Source organism: Chironomus tepperi, unplaced genomic scaffold, assembly GCF_022539635.2.
Source record: "Chironomus tepperi strain 1889 unplaced genomic scaffold, CSIRO-AGI_Ctep_v1 contig_353, whole genome shotgun sequence".
Classification (NCBI taxonomy): Eukaryota; Metazoa; Arthropoda; class Insecta; order Diptera; family Chironomidae; genus Chironomus; species Chironomus tepperi.
In genome coordinates, this window is record NW_027226475.1 from 257,151 (window position 1) to 281,501 (window position 24,351).

At 32.6% G+C, this 24,351-nt stretch overlaps 1 protein-coding gene across 1 annotated transcript in view; it reads left to right on the forward strand.

Moving 5' to 3' along the window:
• Positions 1 to 24,351, forward strand: part of dve (SATB1_N and homeodomain domain-containing protein dve) — a 77,439-nt gene that overhangs the window by 25,775 nt on the left and 27,313 nt on the right. Inside the window, exon 2 of the mRNA XM_070645201.1 lies at positions 15,949 to 16,363. Coding sequence (XP_070501302.1) covers positions 15,949 to 16,363 — 415 coding nt within the window. The remainder of the gene's footprint in view (positions 1 to 15,948; positions 16,364 to 24,351) is intronic.

Below are 24,351 nucleotides of genomic sequence, written 5' to 3' on the forward strand. Positions count from 1 at the left end.
TGAGTAATTGCTGATTTTTAAAATAGTAAGATTTAGGGTTTAGAGAGCCATAAGAGCCACTAGAGTGCTGATATGTTGCCGTGTTGACAACAAAACGTTTGGTTGCGTTATTGGCTATCTACTTGCTTATTTGGATGATCGTATAGATTAATTGTGGTCCATGGCCTCTCTTAGTTGACGCTTAAAGCTGGCTTTATCACAGGCAACCGCTTGCCATCGACAGCTTCTTGCTATGAGAATTTTAAACGCCAAAGTGAAGCTTAACCTCAATATTTTAAAACCCAACCGCCAATAATACCAAATTACCCCCAAAAGATTCTAAAACCTCTCAACCGGAACTCTCACATTACCTCATAATCTACCAAAAACCTTTACAACTAATCATTATATCGGAATTTAATTAAATATCAAAAGGAATTTTTTTATTCCTTATCTTAACCTTACACTGCATTATCTACAGCCTATATATAAATACATTCCGAATAACTTGATAAAGAAGATCAAAGAATAATCCAAAAAACCATCACACAAGACATGAAATTCCACAAGAAATTCCATACAAACAAGAACAACACAGAAAAATGTTCAGCCCAAAAAAAAAGTAAGACAGCAACAGAAACAATTTATCTTGTCGTCTAATCCAGAAGCTAAATGCGGCAACTGATCATCGTCACAAAAGCTGTAGAAATTGAATTTTGACATTTTTGCATTGCATGCGGAGGCTGAAAATGTCATTAAGAAGAAAAGTCATCATTTTTTTGAGAATTAAGTCTGGTGCAGCTACAAATTCTTTTACACAAAAAAATATAAATATTTTTGTTAAAAAGGACCAAAAACAAAAACGCAAAGTACAAAAAAAAATGATAATAATGATAAAAAAAATGCATAAAAAAAGCTGTGTAACAGCTACTGGTTCTTGCATTTTTGCCTCGATCCTCATCCCATTTTCGTTTCATTCGCATTTTCATTTTGGCACTGAAATCTGTCTACATCGTCAAAAAATAAAAAGATATATTCTCGCGTACAGGGAGACAGAATGAAATGAGACAAAGATGGAGAGATATTGTAAGTATTTTGTATTTACTTCATGAGACATCATTTGAAGCTATATATGCATGTATACCGGGAGAATTGTTTTTTTGATTAATTTGATTCTCTTACATATCTCTACTGTCTTTCGGTCATGTCCACAAGGAGACGACGATCGTACTTAATTTGTTTCATCAACAATAGTCTTATCTCTTTACTCTTTGTTGCCGTTCCAACCCCGTAAGCTCGTTCTTGATAAAAAGTATAAGAATTCGATTTTTTTTCTCGTATTCCACACATTCATCCAACGCAAGAAGCTTAAAAACGCCAAAAAATTATGATGCATGATATATAACAAATCCAGTTAATAGTCCGCGTCGCATGTTGTAATTACTTACCTTGCTATACATGGCATTTTTTTTCTTCTGTGGCTCTCTCTCGTGCTACTGATTTTTTTTTTGTTCCTTCTTTCTCTTATTATTTTTGTTGCCATTCACTTCTGTGTTTTTCCTACTTCTGCCGTTTCATTCTTGAGTGTCGGGATCGATTCAGGGACAGATCATCACCTTACACAATTATTGAATAATTTTTTTCTTCATCTCTCCTTAGTTTTGCGAATGAACAGAGAAAAGCAGATATAATGCATGTCTGTTGCTCGCAGATTTTGCATTGAGCCTCGGGATTTTCTTTTGAAAATAATAATCTCTTGCTTTTTTGGAAGGATGATGATGGGAATTTTGGGGAATGAAGCGCATTTTTGATAACGGAATGTTGATGATGTCTGCTAATGAGGTGGATGTTGCTGAGTGTCTGTAATGGTCGAAATTAATTATTGGCTTAATCTAAGTTGGTATTTTAATTAGGATGAGGCACAGTAGCTATTTCTAGATATTTTCTGGACTCACATGAGTCAAATCATCAAATATGTCAACTTATATGCTTTATTGTCCCTACTGGTGCCCTAGTAGAGCTGTCTGAAATTAGCTGACCTTATGTCTAGTTAGAATCTTAACATTTGTGGAGCTTGCCACTAATTACAGTCTGTTCTATTCGGTTTAGACAGCGAACAGTCAATTACATCGTCAATTTGACATCAAACATCCATAGCAGTGCCTACAAATTCAAAAAATACCTGAAAACTCTACAAAAACCCAAGATTAATACCAAAACTCCTCAATCAGGTGATTCAGGGACCCAAAATGCAGCATATCACCACCAACATCACCTCCAAAAATTCAGCTCCATCCCAAAAAATTAAGAATATTTTTCTGTCCTCATATGTGTATTCAAACTTATGTATAAAAACATCAAATAACAAAAGGAAGCCAAAATTAAATGAAAAGAGAAAATCGAATTTTTAAGCCCGAAGCTAAAGTGAATTAGTCGTTTGGCTGCAATTTACGTTAGGAACATTCATCCTCACTCGTCCATTCAAAACGACTAAAAATTACTGAATGATTACATGAGTTTCTGTTATCTCTTATTTTTTTTTCTGCCTTCATACGATGTCCAAGACTACCCGAAATTGGCCAGAAAGAATTGCTTATGTTAATTTGCTATTGGGGATTTAGGGTGATCAATTTTTTATAATTGCTGTTGACGTTAAATGCGAGCATTAAAGTAAGCAAATTTGCAGCAATATCCTCAGCCTTGAGACATCTTCATCATATTAACAGTTGATCTACTTGAGATTATGTCTTAATATGTGACTTATTAGAATTTCCCGCGCACAAATTGTGTGTGTCTGCTGTCATCACCCAAATGATACTTTTTTAATGATCTATAATCGTAATGCATCAGACAACACAAAACCGCGAAGAAGAAATGGAAATAAAAAAAATATTTTTTTTTAACGCAACGAGCAAAATTCACTTCTTTTAATATTTAAGAATTAATTTTTTTCTCTGTCTCTGTCTCCATCTCACTCACTCACATTCAGTTTTTTGTGCGTATAACGACACAAAACAGAATACACAACATTAAAAACTCTGCTACCGAATTCCTCATTCAAATTATATTACATTTCTTCCTCTTCTTCTTTCATCATCATCGTCGCTTTTTTTTTTTTTTTGCTGCTTGTCTTGTCTCTTGCTGCACGCTGTTGATGATGTTGCTTACAAAACTCACTACTTGTGTGTTGGCTGCTTGTTTTGTGTCGATGATAAAAATTTATATACACTGCCTGAATGTATGAAAATCCTCCTCAATATAAAATATATGTGTGCATAGTTGTTGTTGTTGTTGGTTTGGGACATCAATAGCCGAAGAGCAAATTCGTAAAATGCAGTGCAGAAGAATGAGATATTATTGAAAAAAAAAACAGAAGGAAAAGGAGAAGATGCTGCTAGCATTTTATATTATAGCGACAACCGACAACACATGATAAAATACAATTTCATTTCGATACGATGCGAATTAAGCACAAAAAAATAATATTAAAAAAAATATTCACCGGGGTAGACTCGAAAGAATGAATTTTTTTCGCGTCATAATTTTGTTCCATTCATCTTCCCATTTTTTTTACTTATTTTCCTTGTGATGAGGATTTTGATGAGCTGCACAGAAGATGATTTAAGAAGGACAGGAAATTGATTGAAAATCCTTAGTTTTTTATGCAAGGTTCTTTTAATTCGTTTTTGTATATTTTTTTATTTTTTGATCGATGATTTATTACGCAATTCCACGCAGCACACATGATCATGAATTATTATGGAAAAGCTACTTGTTTATATATTTTTTGAAAGTTTTTTTAAGTCTCGAATCGATGGTGGAGCACCTTAATGGGATTTATATTAAGTAAATACCTTGATTGTCTTTTACTTTATCCTACTTGGCACCTAGAGATGTTTAATTTATTGCGAGATAATTTAAAGGAGATTTAATAATGACTGTGAGGAATGGGATGAATTGGATTGCGATGTCATGGATTGACAATTGGTTATGTTGTGGATTGTGAAGTCTGATTTATTTGGTTTTGTGATGCAATGATGAAATCAGGGGTTTAAGTTGAATTTGGAGCTGATTTTTCACTTTTGGATGAGTTTTATTGAAGGATATACAGTGTTATCTGGTTTCTGACATAGAGTTGGACTTAGTCATCAAATTTCTTCTCTAAAATTGTCAAATCATGGCTGTAAATTATCAAATTATCAACTTTAACTAAATATATCAACAGACAAGGCATATGACAGCCCTTGTCCACCAAGAAGTCAAAATATAGAAGCCAATCCACAGCACAAAACCAGTTCAACCTCAAAATCTCAAAAATACACTTCATCATGCCTCTAAATTCAACAATTTGTCATCAATCTGCAATATTGTCTCACTATCTTTATTGAATCAGATGTTTTCATAGCCATTTTAATTCATAAGGTCAGAATTTAAAATTCTAAGGTGATCACTCTAGTCAACAACAATCTCATAACTCCCATATCTCTACACCATACACTCATCTTCTTTTAATTTTCATAATAGACTCTGAAGGTTTTTTAATCAGTTGAGTATTATTGTATATTTAAATGATCATTGATTCAATTTATTTAAGTAGATTGAATATTGAGAGCAGTTTACTTTAAATGATGCATGAAACTTGAAAATACCGAGATCATCGGGTCAATTTTCAATTGAAAAATCTATTACGATAATAAAATTCTTGAGTTGAGTTGTGTAGATAAAAATTAGTTTTTTGAAGGAGAAATTAAGATCATTTTATGGCTGATTTGATGAATCTCCCATCCCTTGGCATCTCCTCGATCTCCCCCATCATTCATGAATATATTCGTATTCAAATGCTCGCATAAATCATCAATAAAAATGAGAAAAATCCACAGCACAAAAAAATATTTCATAAATGTCAATACTCATCTCTTTTTATATGCACATACAATGGGCATTAAAGATCATCTTTTTACCAGATCATTCGTCATTAAAATTCGTTTTTAAAAGAAGAAATGTGAAGTGCATCGATACATCTATTACTGATGATGGGGAGTTAGAGAGAGAGAGATGTGAAGACAGGGATGGAGTTAGGGGGATATGACTTCGGGTTATGATGCAAAATCTGAAATTTGAGCTTGAGTGGGCAAAATCTAGTCAATGTCCAATTGTTGTCTAATTCTAACCACCCAGGGAGCATGCGGTAATAAAATTACATGTGCATCTTGAAGTCAGAGCTCTAATTGATCATCCAATGCCATATCATCTAAACAACCTCCCTGCTGATCTCCTTGCACTCCTTCCCTGACCTCTTCATTGCCCCTGCAACTCTCCTCCACTTTATCCTTGAGCTAGTCAACCCCCTTAAGCGATCCCCCCTAGATCAGACCCATTTAAAATCCAAATGGAATATCCAACATATTTTTTAACTTACTTATGCTACATAATGCAATATTGCATAAATGAATAAATAATTTATTGATTCCTCTACATTGATTATGAGCATTTGAGGATGATGGATACGAATGAGAGACACAAAAAAGAGACATGAAGATAACGCTCAACCAAATGAAATATTTCATGTGTACAGTTTTTGGACATCTTTTAATGAAAAAAAAAAAATTATTTTTCTTATCATTGATTGATCATCAAGGAATTAGAAGTGCAGAGACATCAAACTATCAGACAGAATATTGAATGTAAAAAGTGGTCCATTATATCATTAAATTTGTCTCATGTCCACGCCATCGAATAATACAAAAAATAAAAAAAGATATTGTCTTCTTCTTGGTCCTGTTCGATGGCATAATTAGAACTCTTTCGCATCAATATATGATGATACTTTGTTATCTGAGTTTCTGGCTAGAATCCCTCAGGACACTATTTTCATGAAAGGCCTCGAAAGAAATATACATAAGAAAAAATTATATATGCTATTTAATACATGTATGAGACGATCTCAAGAGAGAATCAGTGATGGAGGCCAGAAGGAGACTGATGATGATATTTGCATAAAAATGCAACTTCCAATGAATAAAGCAGCAATTATGTCTTTAGTGATTCCTTTTATGATCGAATTATTTTATCTTTAAATATATATGATTCTAGAAAAGCCAAAAAAAAAAATGTTATTTGAATTTATTTTGATGAAAATATGCAGGTCCTAAAGCTACACAAATTCCTTAATCAATCTGTCACGAAAAACATAAATTCCATTTGCCTTAAATGCATCGTAAAACACACACAAAAAAAATAACTTTTTCATCAATTTTTTTTATTGTTGTTGCATCTCAAATGAGCCAATATACAGCAGAGATTTTGACAAGCGAATGGTTAAGGCAAAAAAAAGACAGCAGCAGCAACAAAAAGTCTTTTTATTTATTATATTATTTTTTTGTTGTTGTTGTCCTTCTCATTCGTGGCTCGAATTGATTTAATTTGTTTTGGTTAAAGAGACATTTTCTCATATAATATATCAAACAAAATAAATATAAACATGTACATCCGTAATAAGTGCAATACATTTATCTTTCAATACCTCATTTTCGATCATCGTTCACAAATAAATGTCCATCCAGTCAACGCTGACGAATGAAATGAGTTTGAAATTTGAAATTATAACAAAAAAAATTGTCTTGTGTGCTTTTTGGGGGTTCATGGTGTGACTGTGGTGAGGTGTATGGAGGAATTTATTGATTGGGAATTTTTTTGTGCATTTTTAAAGAACTCTGGAGTCAGAATTGGTCTTAAATATTGCATCTAGTTTGAGTGATACAAACCAGATCGATACACATTCAAAATCGTCAATTGACTACCATTTAGTTCTTAGCAGGATTCTAAGTTTACTACCTTCTCGGAGTTGTCTCAGAGACTGATTACAACATTTCAGTGTGTACCGATAGGGAATGTAGGAGGAGGAAACCATAAGTAGTCCAAATAAGCTCCCAAATTGCTGCAATAACCGAATAATTTCCAAAAGGCTGTCAAATGGAGTATTTTCCAAGTGAAGCTCCTAAGGAAGTCCATTCGGAGTCAAAATAAATTCCAACTTGACTTCCAAAATCCTAACTTGCTCCCAAATGAAGCCTTGTTCATATGAAGTACCCTATTGTTTCAGATTATTGTTCATTTTACAATTGTTGTCCAACTATGGATAAATAGTCATTTAAGTGAATATGCTTACTGTCTTTTAGGATTCAGTGAAGTATTTTTACAATTTCCTTACAATCTAGAATGTCATCAAAGTCATCCTCAAATGCCAAACTCAAAAATCAACCATATGCCATTTAAAAGGTGTCAACAATCCTCAATTAACCATCAATTTATTCATTACTTCAATATATGTCCCCAAAGCATCCCCATCAATAAATTCTCGACAAAATAAATATTTTGAACACCCCAAAAAATACACAAAAATGACCAAAATGAGCCATGTGTATGAAGAAATATTATTCTTAACAAAAAAAGACAGTCCAACTGCAGTAAAAAATGCCAAAAAAAAGAAATAAGTTTTGTTGCTACATAACAACAAAACATGATGAGGAATTTGTATGATGAAAAACACCCATCGATGTTAATAAATATAAAATAAAATAATGAAATGTATTTATTTAGTATAGAGCACGATCTCTGTCTCCCGATAACATATTTTTCGAGAGCGAGAAAGATAAAGGAGAGACAAGAGGGCAATAACACATTTCTTAACTTATGCCATCGTTTTGGATTCGAATTCATGAAAATCGAGAATAAAAAAAAAATTAAATAAAGAATTTTTTCGCGACAAAATGCAACAAGACAAGGAGCAAAAATATTTTTGTGACGAAAAGGAATTGAAATATTTTGATCAGTCAAACAATTCAAACAGGCAGAGCAAATGATCGAAACACTGCAAGAACGAAATATCATCCGATCATCATAAGTACAAACAATTTATATAAATTTTTTTTCGGTGTACTTACGCATAAAAAGTGATCATCTCGACATGTTTTTTTCGATGGACATAACTTTTTATTGGCATTCTTATTTATTGCTTGATTTTCTTCTTCTTCATTCTTCACATTTGCTATGCTGTACATCGGCTACCAACTTACTTACCAAAAAAAAAAAAATAATATTCTCGTGTAGTTCTTCTCTTCCTTCTTCTGGTCTAACCAATGCATATGTATGCATGAATAAGATGAATTACATTTTCAGATATCTTTCTTTACTTCTTTTGAATTTTTATTAAATCGATGAAGTGGTTTAACTTGATCGGAAATTTTATTTTTTATTTTGTTCCTTCTTGCTTTCTTGTTAACAAAATAATTTTTCGGTTTTGTGATAAGCTGAGGAGATTTTTTGATGGTAATTTTTGTGATGAGGTGAATATGCGATGAGGTAAAAGTGCAATTTAGAGGCAAAGAAGCTTTAAAAGGATTGTGATCCTTAGTGGAACAGTCTGTGATTCGTCAGATGTGCATTTAATTGGAATCTTGCTACTACTTGGTATATGATGATAAGTTCCGCAAATATTAAAATTCTGAGGGACACTTTCCTTACTTTAGTGTCATGTCAGGTCTGCAATCCATGATCCGTCTCAGCTAGCACTTAAAGCTCTGAAACTTAGCTCGTTTTATCTCTGACTGCTACATTGCCAGGTCATGCGATGATAGTTCGTCTTAAAGATTGAATTAAAGGATCTTTTTGAGACTTTCTCATTTGCTACATATTCTATATCTTGTACATTAATACCTGCTAATGATCAGTCAAACACTATTGTGAAAATATCGTGCAGTAGAAAGCACAGCGTAAATAACTCATTAAAATTTTATTCACTGGTCATACAGTAACAGTCTCTTATTCCTGCATAAAGAAAGGGTTCATCCAAAATTGCAGTCTTGGGCTAACTATAAAGTGCAGTCTAGCGCATCATAAATGCAGGAAATGCAGCCCTGCGGCTCTCAGCTTAACCCTAATTATGAGCAATGACTTCATCACCCATAATTAAGTAGCCATCAAGACTACATCAGGCATAAGACTTGCCTAAAAATTCCAAATATTTAAATAAATTTCCAGCAATTCATTCTTTGTCCCAAATATCTCAATTTACATCATCAGACATCATAATGACCACCAATAAGCACTTCCCACAACACAAACAAGAATTGTCAACATTCACAACTTATTCAATCTCAATCCATGAGCAATAAAATGAAGTTTAAATTGCCTGAAGCAAAAGGTGCAAAATTTTTAATCTCAATAATTTGAGCATGATAATATAGCCAGAAAACGCCTATATCCTGTGATTATTATAAATTTTCAAGTCTCTCATAGCACATAAAACTAAATCTCGCTTCTGTAATAATAAATTTTACAAAGGAGTCGAATTTTTTTTCATTAAAAATTGCCAAAAATTAAATCAAATGATGATGCTGAGAAAATAAAATAAATAAATGGACAATGAAGTAATATTATTAAATTTTTATATGAAATTTATGATGGTTGCACATAATTTTTTCAATAACGTACAACACAAAAAAAAATTAATAATAAAAACTCGTCCGATATAAATCACCTCAAACAGCTTCTGTATTCCCCATTAAATGCTGATGAGTGAGTGAGTAAGGCAACAAAAAAAAATAAGACAAAAGGCACAGTGAAAAATTTATTCAATCATTCGTCAATCGAGTCAGTCAGGAAACAGCAGTAGCAACAAGCGTCATCATCATTGTGTTGTTGAAGATATAAGTATATCGTGTAAAACCAGATTTCTTTGCATTATTTTCTCCTTCGTACCTTCTTTTATTTTTGATAAATAATCATCACACAAAAATGAGATTTTTGTTGCTCAAATTCTTTAGTTTTTGCTTTATTTCTCGTCCTTCTGTCTCTTGCTTGGTGATGAGACAGAGGTTTGGTGATGAGGCATTCTTTTGGGGCTATTTATAATTCTTTTAGGGCTATTTGGTGGTTATGTATGCATTTGAAGGCTTAGGATCAAATTTAAGACACCAGAGTGAATTTTAAGGCAGTTGATTGGTCAATCCTAAGGTATTGAGTTATCCTAAGGTGCTATTCATGCTAAAATGTGAGAAAAATTGGAATGCTCTACAATTTACCGGTCTTATGCTGTCTATTAAATTAAAATATGCAATAAAAAGTGCCAAAAAATTGACTATTACAACGAAGCATTAAGAACGTTATCAAAATTCTACTAATGTTATCCCAAATAGGAATCGAACCTCTCTCTAATATAGTCTCTTACATGAGTTACCTTCCAAACTATTTCCTAACCAGAAGCTGTATCAAAATGTTGACAAAATGTTAATATGAACTCTTGTTTTGTTCTTACCACAGCTCGAAGATGATTTCAATTTACTATGAAGTCGAGTCGATTTGAATCGACTTTTTCATACAAAATCCGAGTCGACCTCGAGCTCTGGTTCTGAAATGAGAAGATCCAATCATAAAACCAACCAAAAAACTGCAGAAACCAAGATTTACATGATAACACAGCTCAAAATAGACTCTAATCCCATCTCGAGTCCAGTCGACTTAAGTTTACTTTCCCATAAAAATTCCGAGTCGACTCAATCTCGAGTTCAACATAAAAATTACCACAAAATGCCCAGCCCCCCACTAATCTATCAAAATTCACCAATTATCATCAATTGCATTCCCAAAGATGCGCCATAGCCACCAACCATCAAACTCATGATCATTCCAAATTTTTTTTTTATTTCATATATTTCTCGATCTCAAAAAATAATTTTATATATTTTTTTTTTCACTCAGTTCCATGGTCGATGGGATGATTTGAGATGATGTTTTTTATTGCCAAAATTACTGTCGTCGTATTGATTTAAACTGTTCAATTATGATAAATAATTACGCGTAGAATGAAAAGTTTGAGAAAATTCTTCATTTCATTTGAGAATCAACAAATCAAAATGAAATGAGAAATGAAGTAAGGAAAGGAAATAAAAAAAAAAAAATAAAGGCGCGCGGGGAGATAGATGGCTAAATTCTTATTGTGCTCAGCATTACGAATTGTTTTGCTGTAAGGTACGCGAAATAACAATTTTATGAAGATGACTTCGAATCGATGGACAATTTGAATTTTTTCCAGCCACGCTGCGCAGCTGGTGATTGTATTGAATTTTATAATAACGCTCACTCAATTTCTTACATTTTAACATACATATTTGCACAATTGTATATAATATCATGGGAATTGCATTCTACCATCCAGTATCACTTTAATATGCCACATACATAGATATAACTCAACTATTTCATACATATATTGATTTTGAATGATTCCAATGATATGAAAATTTCCATACTCAAATCATTGACTCGATCGAATTAAGCGCATTCGATTAAATGATAATTTAAATGTGTAACAGATATTGTTCGTGATTCCATTTGACATCGATTGACCTTTTTAATAAAATTTCTTCTGTCTTCTGAGGCAAAAAAATGTGTTTTTTTTTTCTTTATTGTGTATAAGCGAAATATTTTCTGAAGAAACTAAGTCAGGCATGTGTGGGATGATCAGATGATGGAGGTTTTGGTGGGATTTGGATTGGATCTAGTGAATTGGAGTTGCGATGTTTGCAATTTTGCTATAAAATTTCATTAGCTTCTAGAAATTGAATTGCTAAATTTGATAAAGAATTCCTATAAAATCTGCTAAATTAGCTATAAAGTTTGCTAAATTTGATATAAAATTTGATAAATTAGCCTCAAAAACAGCTGAATTTGCTATAGTCTGCTTAAATTGCCATAAAATCTGCTAAAATTGCTATAAAAACAGCTAAATTTACTATAAAATCTGCTAAAATCTCAAATATTGCTATAAATTTGCTATAAAATTTGCTGAAATGGCTATAAAACTACCTAATTAACTTCAAAAACGGCTTAAATTGCTATGAACTCTGCTAAACTTGCTATAAAGTCTGCAAAATTTATCTAAATTCTGTAAAAACTGCTATAAAATCTGCTAAAATGGCAAATCTTGCTATAAAGTTTAGAATTTCTTACAAATTTAATCACAAAATTCATTAATATATTGACTAGTCCCAAACCCTAGCCACCCCAGTCGGCATTACTTCTAATTCACAAACAGAAAAAAAATTAAATCTTTCTTAAAATATGTTCATGTGATAAAAAATTTATTTCATCTTCAACTAGAGAAGAAACAAAAAAAAATTCGTCTTAATTCGTGTGTTGTGTAATCTTCATCATCATCACTCAATAAAATAGAAATGAATATGTATATTCACTATTATTTATGTAGGAGATTAGTATTAAGTGGAGTTATATGTCGCGACAATTATAACACATTCTTTGAAATCAATTAATAAAGAAGAAAAATATTCAGACAATTTCACAATAATTTCTGTTTACGACGCTCTTCTGATGTCATCAAAACTGTGACTATAAAAAATTATTATTCTTAGAAATATTTTTTCTATTTATTTTCAATGTCTTTATTATCGTCATCCCCTCATCATAGATTGATGTCTTTTTATTTATTTATTTAAGTTTTTTTCATTAACTCATTAATTGTTCTCAATGAATTCAGTCTGTGACAATCAGAACAATGCACATTTCTTGATGAACTTCTTCTCACAATTTTTTATGTCACTTTAATTTCCTGAATGTCACATTTTCAGGATAAAATATATGATATTGTCTACAAGAGGGTTTCTTGTCTCATTATCTGCACTTTTCTAGCTCTTTTCATGCTTCATTTGATTTTTTTGAGATTTTTGATAGTGTCAGGAAATGTGATTTTATTTATATTTCGCAATGGTTAATAAGGGATGATTTTTTATTGTTTTTTAAGGGGTCCTTTATGGTTCATTGAATTTTTAAGAGAGACTTTATATACTTTTTAAGATTTAGAGGGAGAATTTGAGTTTAAAATGTTGAATTTAAGCTCTTTATCTATTAAAAATTGTTTGCTGATTCCTAGTGGCACGTTGTGACAATTTGGCTGTAAAAGCATTCATCAGGATGTCTTGATGATGGTCAAAACACCGGCAAATGATGATTTTTTGAAAGAAATTGACACATTTCAGGAATTTCTCTTAAATATTGGACAATTTAAGCATTAATGTAGGAAACATTTAAAAAAAAGACTCTGATTCTTTAGGGACCATTACTAATCCAGAGAATGTGACTACGGTAAACACAACACACTCTAAAGACATTTAAGCATCTAGAAACAGCTCCCCATATCGAACATGATAGATCAATTGCGATCCATGGCTTCCGTCAGATGTCGTCAAAAACTGACCCTCTCCCTGACTACCGCTTGCTAATTTCCAATAAAAAATAGCCAAAATCAACAAATTCCACCATAACCAAAGATAACCCAATCATTTCCACATAAAAAATCTCAAATAGATTCCAATATCACCATAAGATCTTGTTATGATCATACCTTATCTTGTAATCAGTCATAAAAAGAGGCTGCAAACAAGACAACTCATATTTAATGAGTAATTTTTTTCTACAACGAATTAATTAACATAAGTCAATCAACTTGGGTAAGATCAGTTAATTCATTTATACATGATAATATCATTTACAACACGTAATAAATGCACAACCAATAATCTAGTTGTATAACCAGAAGAACACGCCATAAATATCACCGATAGCATTTTTTTTTCTAACTGAATGTCTCTCTCTTTATAAATTTATGCATCAAGCTACATGCTTAAGCAATCGTCAAAAGAATCTTTCATCGATTTGTTCTTCATACGACAATAAATATTCATATAAAGACTAACAAAAAAAAAATGTATGTTAATCTGTGTTAAGGCAGCCAAAAGGAATTTTCAATTTTTTTTTTTACTCCAAATCGTCACCGGAATTTGCGAGAATGCCGAGAAAAGTCATAATAATAAACATTTATGATCTATAAAAGTTTTTTTATTGAGTGCGAAATTATCTTTCTTATTTTATTTTTTTTCGGTTCATCATCTCTCATATTTTGCGCGCGGCATTTTAAAGTTTAATGTAGATGTATATAAATATATATATATTCACGGTTAATCTTTCTTATTTGATCTTCTCACTGTTTGTCATTCAGTCGTGGAGAAAACGATAATTCCAACAAAAAAAAAAATAATGTCATAAAGTTAGAGAAATGAGTTAGGAGACGATGTGAAATGGAAACAAATTTTCTTATTAATAATTTTTTTTTTTTGAGCTACTGATACTCGCGACTGTTTTTATGATTTTTTGTATTTTGTCGTGTTTGGGTTGATTCCTTGTGGATGAATTGTGTGAATTAAATTGGTGATGATATTTTGGGATTTTTGGATGGTTTTTTGACTTAAATGGAAAGACTTCTTCTCTATATCTTATGTCTAGGACAGGATACAATCCCGTCAAGACCCGTCATGACAGTAGAAATTTATACACTCCAAAATTAGGGTTTCTATGGAATTAAATGGAACGAGGCTTAAAAAGTTCAATTTTACCACTGATCTGATAAATTACTGACTAAATAATGTCAAATTCAAATAACATAAATCGGTTAATTAATCAAAAATCCAACCCTAACCGGCATGACTATAACACCACTGAATAGTACAAATCGGTTTAAATCCGGAGCTTTACTAGAGTCACGTTGACCTAGTCCGAGAATTTGGGACGATTAATCAACTTGTGCTATTTAGGAATGATTCTCTTTGGTATCAAAGCATGTTGCCTATCAATTACCACACTTAATTCAAGCCAAATGGCTTAGTACCTACACTACATGAGCACGCAACTGCTTTCTATAGCGATATCTAAAAATTTTTGCTCGGGCAAGAATGGAAGGCCTGGAATTTCATAAATTCAAGAGCAGGACACTCTCTAGAATGTAGGAGAGGTCTGTAGTTTTCGACTGTACCTTATAGTTCGTCCAAGTCTGCAGGCTTGCATTTTTGAATGATCTTCCCTAAATATACCTAAATTCTCACAATTTCATGACAAATTCCAATAAATTCCATCCCAATTCCACCACAAGGGTCCAAAAAATGATATTTACTGACACCCATTCAGCTTCCAGTTATTCTTCTTCACCTCTAAATTCTCAACACAAAAAAAATATTTCTTATGTTAAAACAAAAGAAGCAGCATCAAAACTTTATTTCGCTCTTCGCGAAACGATAAGGAAGTAAAAGAAAAAATTTTCATTTCATACCTTTTGGCTAATCTCTCAATTCAAGGCATCTCATTTTGTTGTGAAAGGCACTGTCAAAACTCTAATGATTTATGGAATTAAATTAAAAAACTAGAAATTTTTTCTCTCCAAATTTTTTTAAAATGTAAATGAAAAGTTCAGATAACAATTTTCCACAGCAGCACAAGTTTTAAAATATGAGAAAGAAGTAAAGCCAGGGCAGAATATTAAATGAACATTAATGAAGTGCGCGCACAATGACACAATAATCTAAATCATAAATTAGAGGAATTTCTCATGAAGTGAAAAAAAAAGAAAGGAAAAAGAAAAAGAAATGAAATAAAATTTTCATAAATCACTCAATTGAAATTTGAAATAAAAAACCATAAATTCAATAAAGCGAAAACCCCAAGCCATGAATCGCGTGCTAGACTTTATTTAAAATACGACTATATAAATTGTTATTTTTTTGTGTACGAGGTTGATACAAAGCAGAAGATATTAGTGATGTTAGTGCAATAACTTGCACTTGTTGTTTCTGTTTCTCCGTACCCTCGAAACACAAAAAACAACTTGACAATTGCTTAAATCCACATAAATTAATCTTCAAATGAAGCACATAAAAAAATCACTCACAAAACGTTGACATTTGACTGAATAAATTTTTTTATATTCTTTTTATACGACATGATGTTCATTAATATTGTGGGTGATGCTTGCTACTTGCCTTGTTAATAACGATTTATTTGCATCACTTTTTATATAAATTGTTACAATTTTCATTAATTTATAATTTTATTTTCATCCCGTTACAGACACAAGCTTTAGCACTAACCCGACCTAAAACACCGAAAAAAGAACAATCGGGATCTCCACCTGGCAATAATCGTGAACGTCAATGTGAAAGTTTAAGAAGTCCAGCAACAGCAGATGGTCAACATTCACATTCGCGATCAAGTTCAAAAACACCAATACATATAAATTCAGGTGATGGAAGTGAAAATCCAAATATAGCAGGTGATATGAATTCATCATTGTCCAGTTCAAAATTTACATCAACACCCGTACCGTCAAATGAGAAATTAAATCATCATATTGGCGATAATCCACATAATAATGGTATGAATAATAATCATAATCAGCAATTCCCGAGTCATATTAATGGTCCAGAGAAAATTCTACCGTCACCATCGATTGAGAGGAAGGATTTTGATGTGTCGAAAATGAACTGTGAGTAGATTTTGATTTTTTGATAGAATTTTTGATGTTATGGATGAATGGTTGGAGATCAATGGTTGATCTTGTATTGAATGAATGGAGGTTTGGATGATTTTATCTGCAAAATTGTACTGAGGATCCTCTTACTGTGATAGTCGTACAGATCAATTGGGGTCAATAATCCCCCATGCCCGTGTCGCCTGAAGCAGGCTCTATCGGTGACATTCACTTGCCAATTGCCTAAGGACATGCAGCAGAGGTGCATATAGGGAGAGATAGGGGGAAGTTTGGGTTGGTCTGTGTTTGGAAGGTCTCCTTCCTTTTTTGAAAATTCTCAATCAAGCTACGCCTCAGACATGCATCCATCGAACATTCCAAAAACAATTAACGAAGCCCATCAATCTTATAAAAATTAATACATCTAACGCTATAATTACATTTAATTAAACTATTAAAAATTCTCCAAAAAAAAACATGAACACAACCTGAATATCAACCATTTTATTTAATGATTAATAATTATCATACTTAAGTGACGTGAAATTGCAATCATTTATCAAACAAAAGAGACCTGAAAAAATAAATTTCAAAAAAAATCTCATTTTACAATTGACATTCGAAACAGCAAGGAATTATCGTCATTATCTATCCCCTCTTGACTAAAACTATGAAATATTTTACAATTACATACACCAAAAAAATGTTAAAAACGCACAAAAATCACAACAGATAGAATAAAAATCACCCTTTCGCATTAAAATTTATCATCCTAAAGTCTCAATCCCTTTTTGTTGTTGCTGCTACTGAATATATATCAATCTGATGATGATGAATAAAAAAAATTCTCTATTCAGTTAGTCTTTATTCTCTCTCGACGAATTGGATTTTCCATTTTTAGGGATTTTAATGTGGAATTTATTCATGCATAATGCTTGAGGGATAATCGTAATCTCCTCGCTTTCGGATCTCATTCGCATTTTTTATGTTACGTCATCTATACATATTTTTATTGGTAATATAATAGCCGACGTTGATCAGTCTTGGATGATGTTTTGGTTTGGGAGTGTGAGTGACTGACTTGCTGTCTGATGATGTCTTTCTGCCGGACTACATGACTGTCTAATTGTTTAACTGTCAGACTGTCTGTCTGCTTTATTCTCTGACTCCCTGACTCCCTGATTTCCTAATTCCCTGATTTCCTGACTCCCTGACTCCCTGACTCCCTGACTCCCTGACTCCCTGAACTCCGTGAAATCCCTGACACCCTGACTCCTTGAGACTCCTATACATCATGACTCCCTGAGACTCCCTGACTCCCTGACTCTCTGACTTCCTGACTCCCTGACTCTCTGACTTCCTGACTATCTTACTCACAGATTCCTAGAATCTCTTACTGCTTGACTGCTTCACTGGCTATAATTCAAATTCTCTGACTTTTGACCATCTGAATGCCAACAATACCAAATCAGTCAATCACCCAGTCTCCGTCAATATGTCATTCTTAACGCGGTATTCATACCAGTATATTTTATATACATATTACTTTAAGATGAGGAAATGAGAGTGAGTGAGTGAGTGAGTGTGAGGTTGAGAGTTTATCATGAAAATACATCTGATTCCGAAATGGATGGATAAATGGATGGATGAAGGAGAAGGAGGGGAAGGAGAGGATTTTTTTGAGTTATTTCCTGAAATCCAAAAAATGGGTTTTATACTCATACAAAATATATACAGACATATATCCCATCCATATATAAGAGACGACTAAAGTGAATGTGCGGGGTATAGCTAATGTTTTGTATTATGTGATGTCAGTAATCCCTTAAATCCAAAGCAAACACAATGGAAAATTGTGAGAGAGACACGTTGATATCAACATACGAATTTATACATATAAAAAAACATGGATAGATATAGAAGACGGCAGCAGCATATATATATACATGTGAAGATTAAAATTCGCACACACACACACGCTTTAAGACATACATACGACACGACACAAAAAAAAACGGCAACAGAAGCACAAACAGTAATGTGAAGCACAAAAAAAAAAACGATTTTCTCGATAGAGATTATGGATTTATTTTGTCCCAGTTTCTCTAATCCGGCATTTTTCCGATCTAAGTTACAATAAATCTTTTCTTCATTCTTCGTCTTCTTAAACTTTTTTTTCCTCCACCCCATCCCTTCCACCATCTTTAGCTCTCTCTCATCTCATCTCAGCTCAGCTCTTTGTCTGTGTTTATTTCATTCCTTTTTCTTAAATTCCAACTCAGTTACACGTTTCCTTTTTCCCATTCATGTCACACTTTTTACACAATGAAACTCATCGATCAAAGAGTTTAGCCTTCGGATAAGAGATGGAAGGGAAATAAAGTGTGTGTTTTCTTGTGTGAGCTTTTGTATGAATTTCGCTTAAATGAATGACAAACTTAAACTTGAATATTACTGCGACTTTGTTGCAGTTTTTTTTCTTTTGGGATGAAGAAAATGTTGAGGAAATTGAAAAGTAGAGCAAGAGGATGTTTTGATTGAGGATGGAGATGTTGTGTAAGATGCAAATGTGTGTTATTGAGAATATGGAGAGAATTGATGCAACAATTTATGCTGGGGATATGGGATTAGTTATATTGTGGTACAATGTAGTGTGATAGTTGTTGTTGTGGACATTTGATAGGAGTTTATGAATTTTATTATTAAATGGAAGGTGTTGAAGGTGTGATGATCATATGGGGAGTTCGGTTGAGGCATGGTGAATAGTTTACTACCTAAGGTCGATCTAAGGTGTCAGGGTAAGATGAAGAATCGCCCTTAATCAGATATAGAACTCATACAACAGCATCAACACCCCTAGAACGCACACATAGTATACAAAGTGTCAAATCTCACCACATCGGCCTGGTGTCAAGTTATTCTACTCCATGTGCCCTCCGGGACCATTTCCTTCAAGCAATTTTATCAAGTCTCTTACCACAAAATTAGAATGTCTAAACAAAATCTTGCCTAAAGGGATTAAAACAATCAGCAAAGTCAAGTCATTCACACACATCTACAGACCCCACCATCCCCCCCATCTCCATTCATTATCCAACATCTTAACTCATTTAACACCATCATTAACAATCACACTACATCCAAGAAAAAATCAAATGCAATCACACTGACAATAATGGAGGCAATAACATCAGATAAAGATTGAGATTCATGTACATAAAAAAGGGGTATTTTGAGTCAAAATAAAGGAAGAAGAAAAATTTTTTCGATATAGCATCTCGTACTTATTCCCAAATGTATATGAAATGGAAATCTTCTAAAAAGACGAGAAGAATAAGAAGGAAAAGCATTTTTCCAAATCCCTCTGAAAAGGATTAGAGAGAAAGAGAAAAAACATTCAGTTGAGTAAATCCATGAAAATCTGCAATCATCGTTCTCAAATACATATAAATATATCCAACAAATACAAATAGACTGTTTGTCAATGCCATGTTGTATGTCACACACAAAAAAAGAATAATAAAAGTTTTTAAAGCAAATTGTTGCAGCTACTCTGAGAAGATGTCGAGTTAAAAAAATATTAAAACAAATTCCTATTTTAAGTATGAAAAGAGGAGGTTGGGGGAGAGGATCAGGATCCTGTTGATATTGCCTGTTTTTATGATATGATAAACATTCATATAAGCATGTGATTGTGATAATAGTTTTGTTGTTGACTGTTGCTTATGCCTTTATTTTTTTTCATATTTGTATACATAGATTCATCACCAACTACAGCAATATGAGTCGTTATAGAGACATTGTGGAAAATTTTCAATCTCTAATTCCATAGAATATGTATATATACGTATGTGACATCGAAACAAAATGCATTTCAATCTGTTGCCTTTTATATTTTACAACAAAAATAATTTTCATAAATTTTATCGTATCCTATTTACATTAGGATTACATATCGGAGAGAAACAAGCTCTTTTTTTTTCTCGCGAATAGCATAAAATTTGAAAATATTTTCGCCGCAGTAGAAACGAAAAATTCCTTTTTTTGTTGTTGTTGTTTCCATCAGCAGCTTATCAAATACATTTGCAACAACACTGATCCTCTAAATTAGATACGATGAAAATATATATATTAAAAACTTTTATGTCGAATATAGTTGTGAGTCCCTCAACTGTTAGACAGACAGACAACACACCATAATGTGATTGATTATACGAAAATCTAAATTGCAATTTGTCCTCGCGCGTTGTCATCAGTACGAATGTGCTGTAGAAAGCAATTTTCCGCGAAAAAAGGATTTAAATCTTCTATAAAAACCTAGAACTCGCGCTGACCACTGAGATCTATGTGATGTTAATTATCAATTTTTGTATGTCCAATGTAGATGTCATTTGTGTGAGGAGGATGTTAGGCCTGTTAAAAGCATTTCACTTTGATTCATTTTTGCACCTTTTTATGGCATCAACATACATACAATATTATTAGAATTTAGAATGAAGCTCCAAAGTGGGAAGGGGGTAGTGCAAAAAAAAAGTCGCGCGACATAAAGCTGATGACAGAAAACTTTATATAGAGGTGTTAAACGCATACGCATAATAAAAAGGTATTGAGCAAATAAATGAAGAGAAGCGGAGCTGATGAAAAAAAAATCAGTTGCTAAAATCGCATTGGCAAAAGTATTCCTAAAGCCTTCATCAATAAATTTTTTACCGTGGAGCAACAACTCGTCCGCAACGCGACAGATTGAAAAATATTCAATAATAAAAAAAAAGCCAGGCAACTACTGATGTGTGCTGCACCAAGCAGTTATCTTCATCGTACGCGTACCAAAAATATATTCATTTACTCACCTCTTTTTAATTCTCAATTTTTGTCTAACAAAATTTAGAGAATATGTAGCATAAATGCATACATAAAAAAAAAATTAAATATTTGTCCACAGTCCAAAAAATACTCAATGACCATTCGCGAATAATTTAGGAATATATATCCAATGTATTATTGTTGTTGTTGCATCATAAAATATGTGTTATTCGCAAATAGATTTATTGTCACAGTCTCAACTCTTAGTCTCCGCTACTCTAACAATTTTTTTTTTTTCCTCCAAAAACCCATTGTTCAATGTCGTTTTAGAAATCCCCCCATAGTCGTTTTTTCCATGCCATTTGAAAAAAAAAAAAATATTTTACTGCTATATTGTGCTACTGGCCCGTTCAAGCCTAAGCCTAATAGTTAAGCATTAAACGGATTTGAATTTGAAATTCAATAGATTAACGAGGAGCGTGTTTGTATACACGCACATATTTTTTTCCACACATACTGAATATGTTGTTTGGCAAAAGCGACAAAAAATTTGCCATTAAGGATTTGCGAGTAGCATATAGCAGTAGAAAAGCATTAGCAGTAAAAAATATATATATATCTATATATATATCGGAAATGCATTTGATGGACAGTCCATAGGCATTGGATTATTGTGTCGTCGTCATCGATTTAGAGCTTTAGAGATACAGCAGCAACAGAGGCAGTCATGAGAAATTATTCGGAACAGGAATATAAAAAATTTTCTTTTTTTTTTTTTGGAGGAGAGATATAAACATTCAATAAATGCATACACGTATGGATTTAACAGTTAGAGGCATTTAATAACAACAAAAATATTTCTCACAACACGCACCCCCCACACATATAAAAAATGTGTATGCACATCACTCATTGAATTGATGGATTACTAATCGTCCTCCACAAATAATTTTCATCATCATCATCATCGTCGTTGTGATCCAAAAATATTCTATATAGATTTAATTTGATAGTTGTGATGGCAATAAATGCTTCTATTGCTGAGGATATTTTAGAATATAAAAAAAAAAATATTATTATTCATCGACATATAGCAATAGATGGTATAAAAAAAAAAAAGATTTAAATTCATTTAATAGAAATCAAAGCGAATAAGGGGATTATATATTATCATGAAGGGATGAATATGCATTTCATTTTCTCTAATTAATTCTATTGCAATAATTATACCCTTCTAATAGTCTCGTGTATATACATTTGTGGATGTAGACGAGAATCGCTATCACTATAAAATTTATCTTTCACTTTTTATGCTGCCTTAATCCCATATTAAATTTATCACAAACAACTACAAAAATTTTTTTATTATTTTTTCAAAAAAATATCATAGATTATTTGAAAATAATAAAGCGATGAGTCTCTTTATAGCGTAAGCAACAATAATAGCAGAAATTTTTATCCTTTATAAAATCCATCCAGGAGTAAAATTCCCTTTATTCTGTGTAATGGATTAAAAATTACTTTTTTTTGAAATTTTATTATATCTTGTATTTGTGTGTGTGTATATGATCGACTGTAGATAACGCAAAGTGGTCGTCATTCAATTTCAGAATTTAGTGAAGATGGGAACGTTTTTTTGATGAATTGATGTCAAGGATGGGATGCTAGAGATAAGCTAGAGAATTTTTTGGATTTTTTTAGAAGAGTATCTAGTTCATTGAGATCTAAGTTGCATGAGAGATCGGGATTTTGGTGAGAATCTAGCTCACTTATTCACAACTTACTACTGACCTACTATACTGCTCGTCGAGTATTAATGTTGATCCATGATCTTCCTTATATGTCTCCTAAAACTGGCTCTATTGCTGGCTTCCGTCTTCCAATTACCAATATCAAATGTAAAGCTTTTCTCTATGAGTTCTTGGCCATTCCTCGAGCTTGTTTGTCATCAATAAAATTTGACTTAAAGATCTTGTTCAAAGGAGCTTGCTCAGGTATCTGAACAACATGTTCTGTCCAGTGGAGCTTGTTAATCTTGATGTCTTACTCATAAACGATTGATTTAATCAGTTAAGCTGTTATTGTCTAACAGGTCGATCACCGAGGTTTTAATCTTATATCAGCAGATTTGCCTACATATGACTCAATACCCATGATTCCACTACACCCAAATCCCCCTAAAAAGACAAGGTGTATGCTTAGAAAATTGAACATGCTCAATAATTTTGGTTATATTTGATTATAATCATTAGTCCGATTTTTTTGGCTGCTTATCATCATGGTCTGTGAGGTTGTCTGTTAAGGCACCATTCTATCCTTTAACCACCAACCAACCCAGTGTCTACACCTTGATCATTTCATCAACATCTCACTCATCTTTTATAATCATCTCCCTTCTTCCTTCTCATTAGAATCATCATGATTCTTTCCATTGTTTAAATCACATGCTCATATTGAATCATTCTTCATCCGACTCTAGTGTCAAAGAAAATAAAGACAGACTTTTTATAAGAAATCAAAAAAAATATAAAAAGTTGCGGGGATCTGCACTCTTACTCACAAAACAACAATGAGTGTGCGAACGACAATGAAACGGAAACTCTATCTAATAAATAAATGTATGAGGGAACCGATTTTTTTTTAACAAGCTGCTGCCACTGTTGTTATTATTATTTTGAAAATATACAGCTACATATACACATATACACACGCTTGTGTGCATTGGGAACGAAGGGAATTCTTTTATCCCTTTATCTGGATTTATTCTAATCCCATCAGTTGAACGATTCAATGGATTTATTTTAATGTGCTACGAATATGTTTATTGTGAAATATATTTTATATATTTTTCTATGGATATTCAGCATGTGTGTGTGTGTGTGTAGATGTGAATGAATGAAATTTGTTGTATGCGAATGTAGATTTTGGGTCGCGTGAACAATTCTTTTAATGCTATTTTTTGTGGATTTATGTGTTTTATTCTCTTGTTGTGCAAATCTTCTGAGTTGCCTGATTTGAATTGAATTAGATTTGGGAAATGTTGGGTAATAGGTTTTTGGTAATTAGGGCGGTTTTTTGGGGTGTGATGAGGTGTGTTGAGATGGTTGGTCGGGGACTAAGGGTTAACCAGAACTGGAAGTTGAGTTGGGCTTTGTATGGAGTCGAGTTGACTTCGAGCTCTCAAACTTAAGTCGACTTTG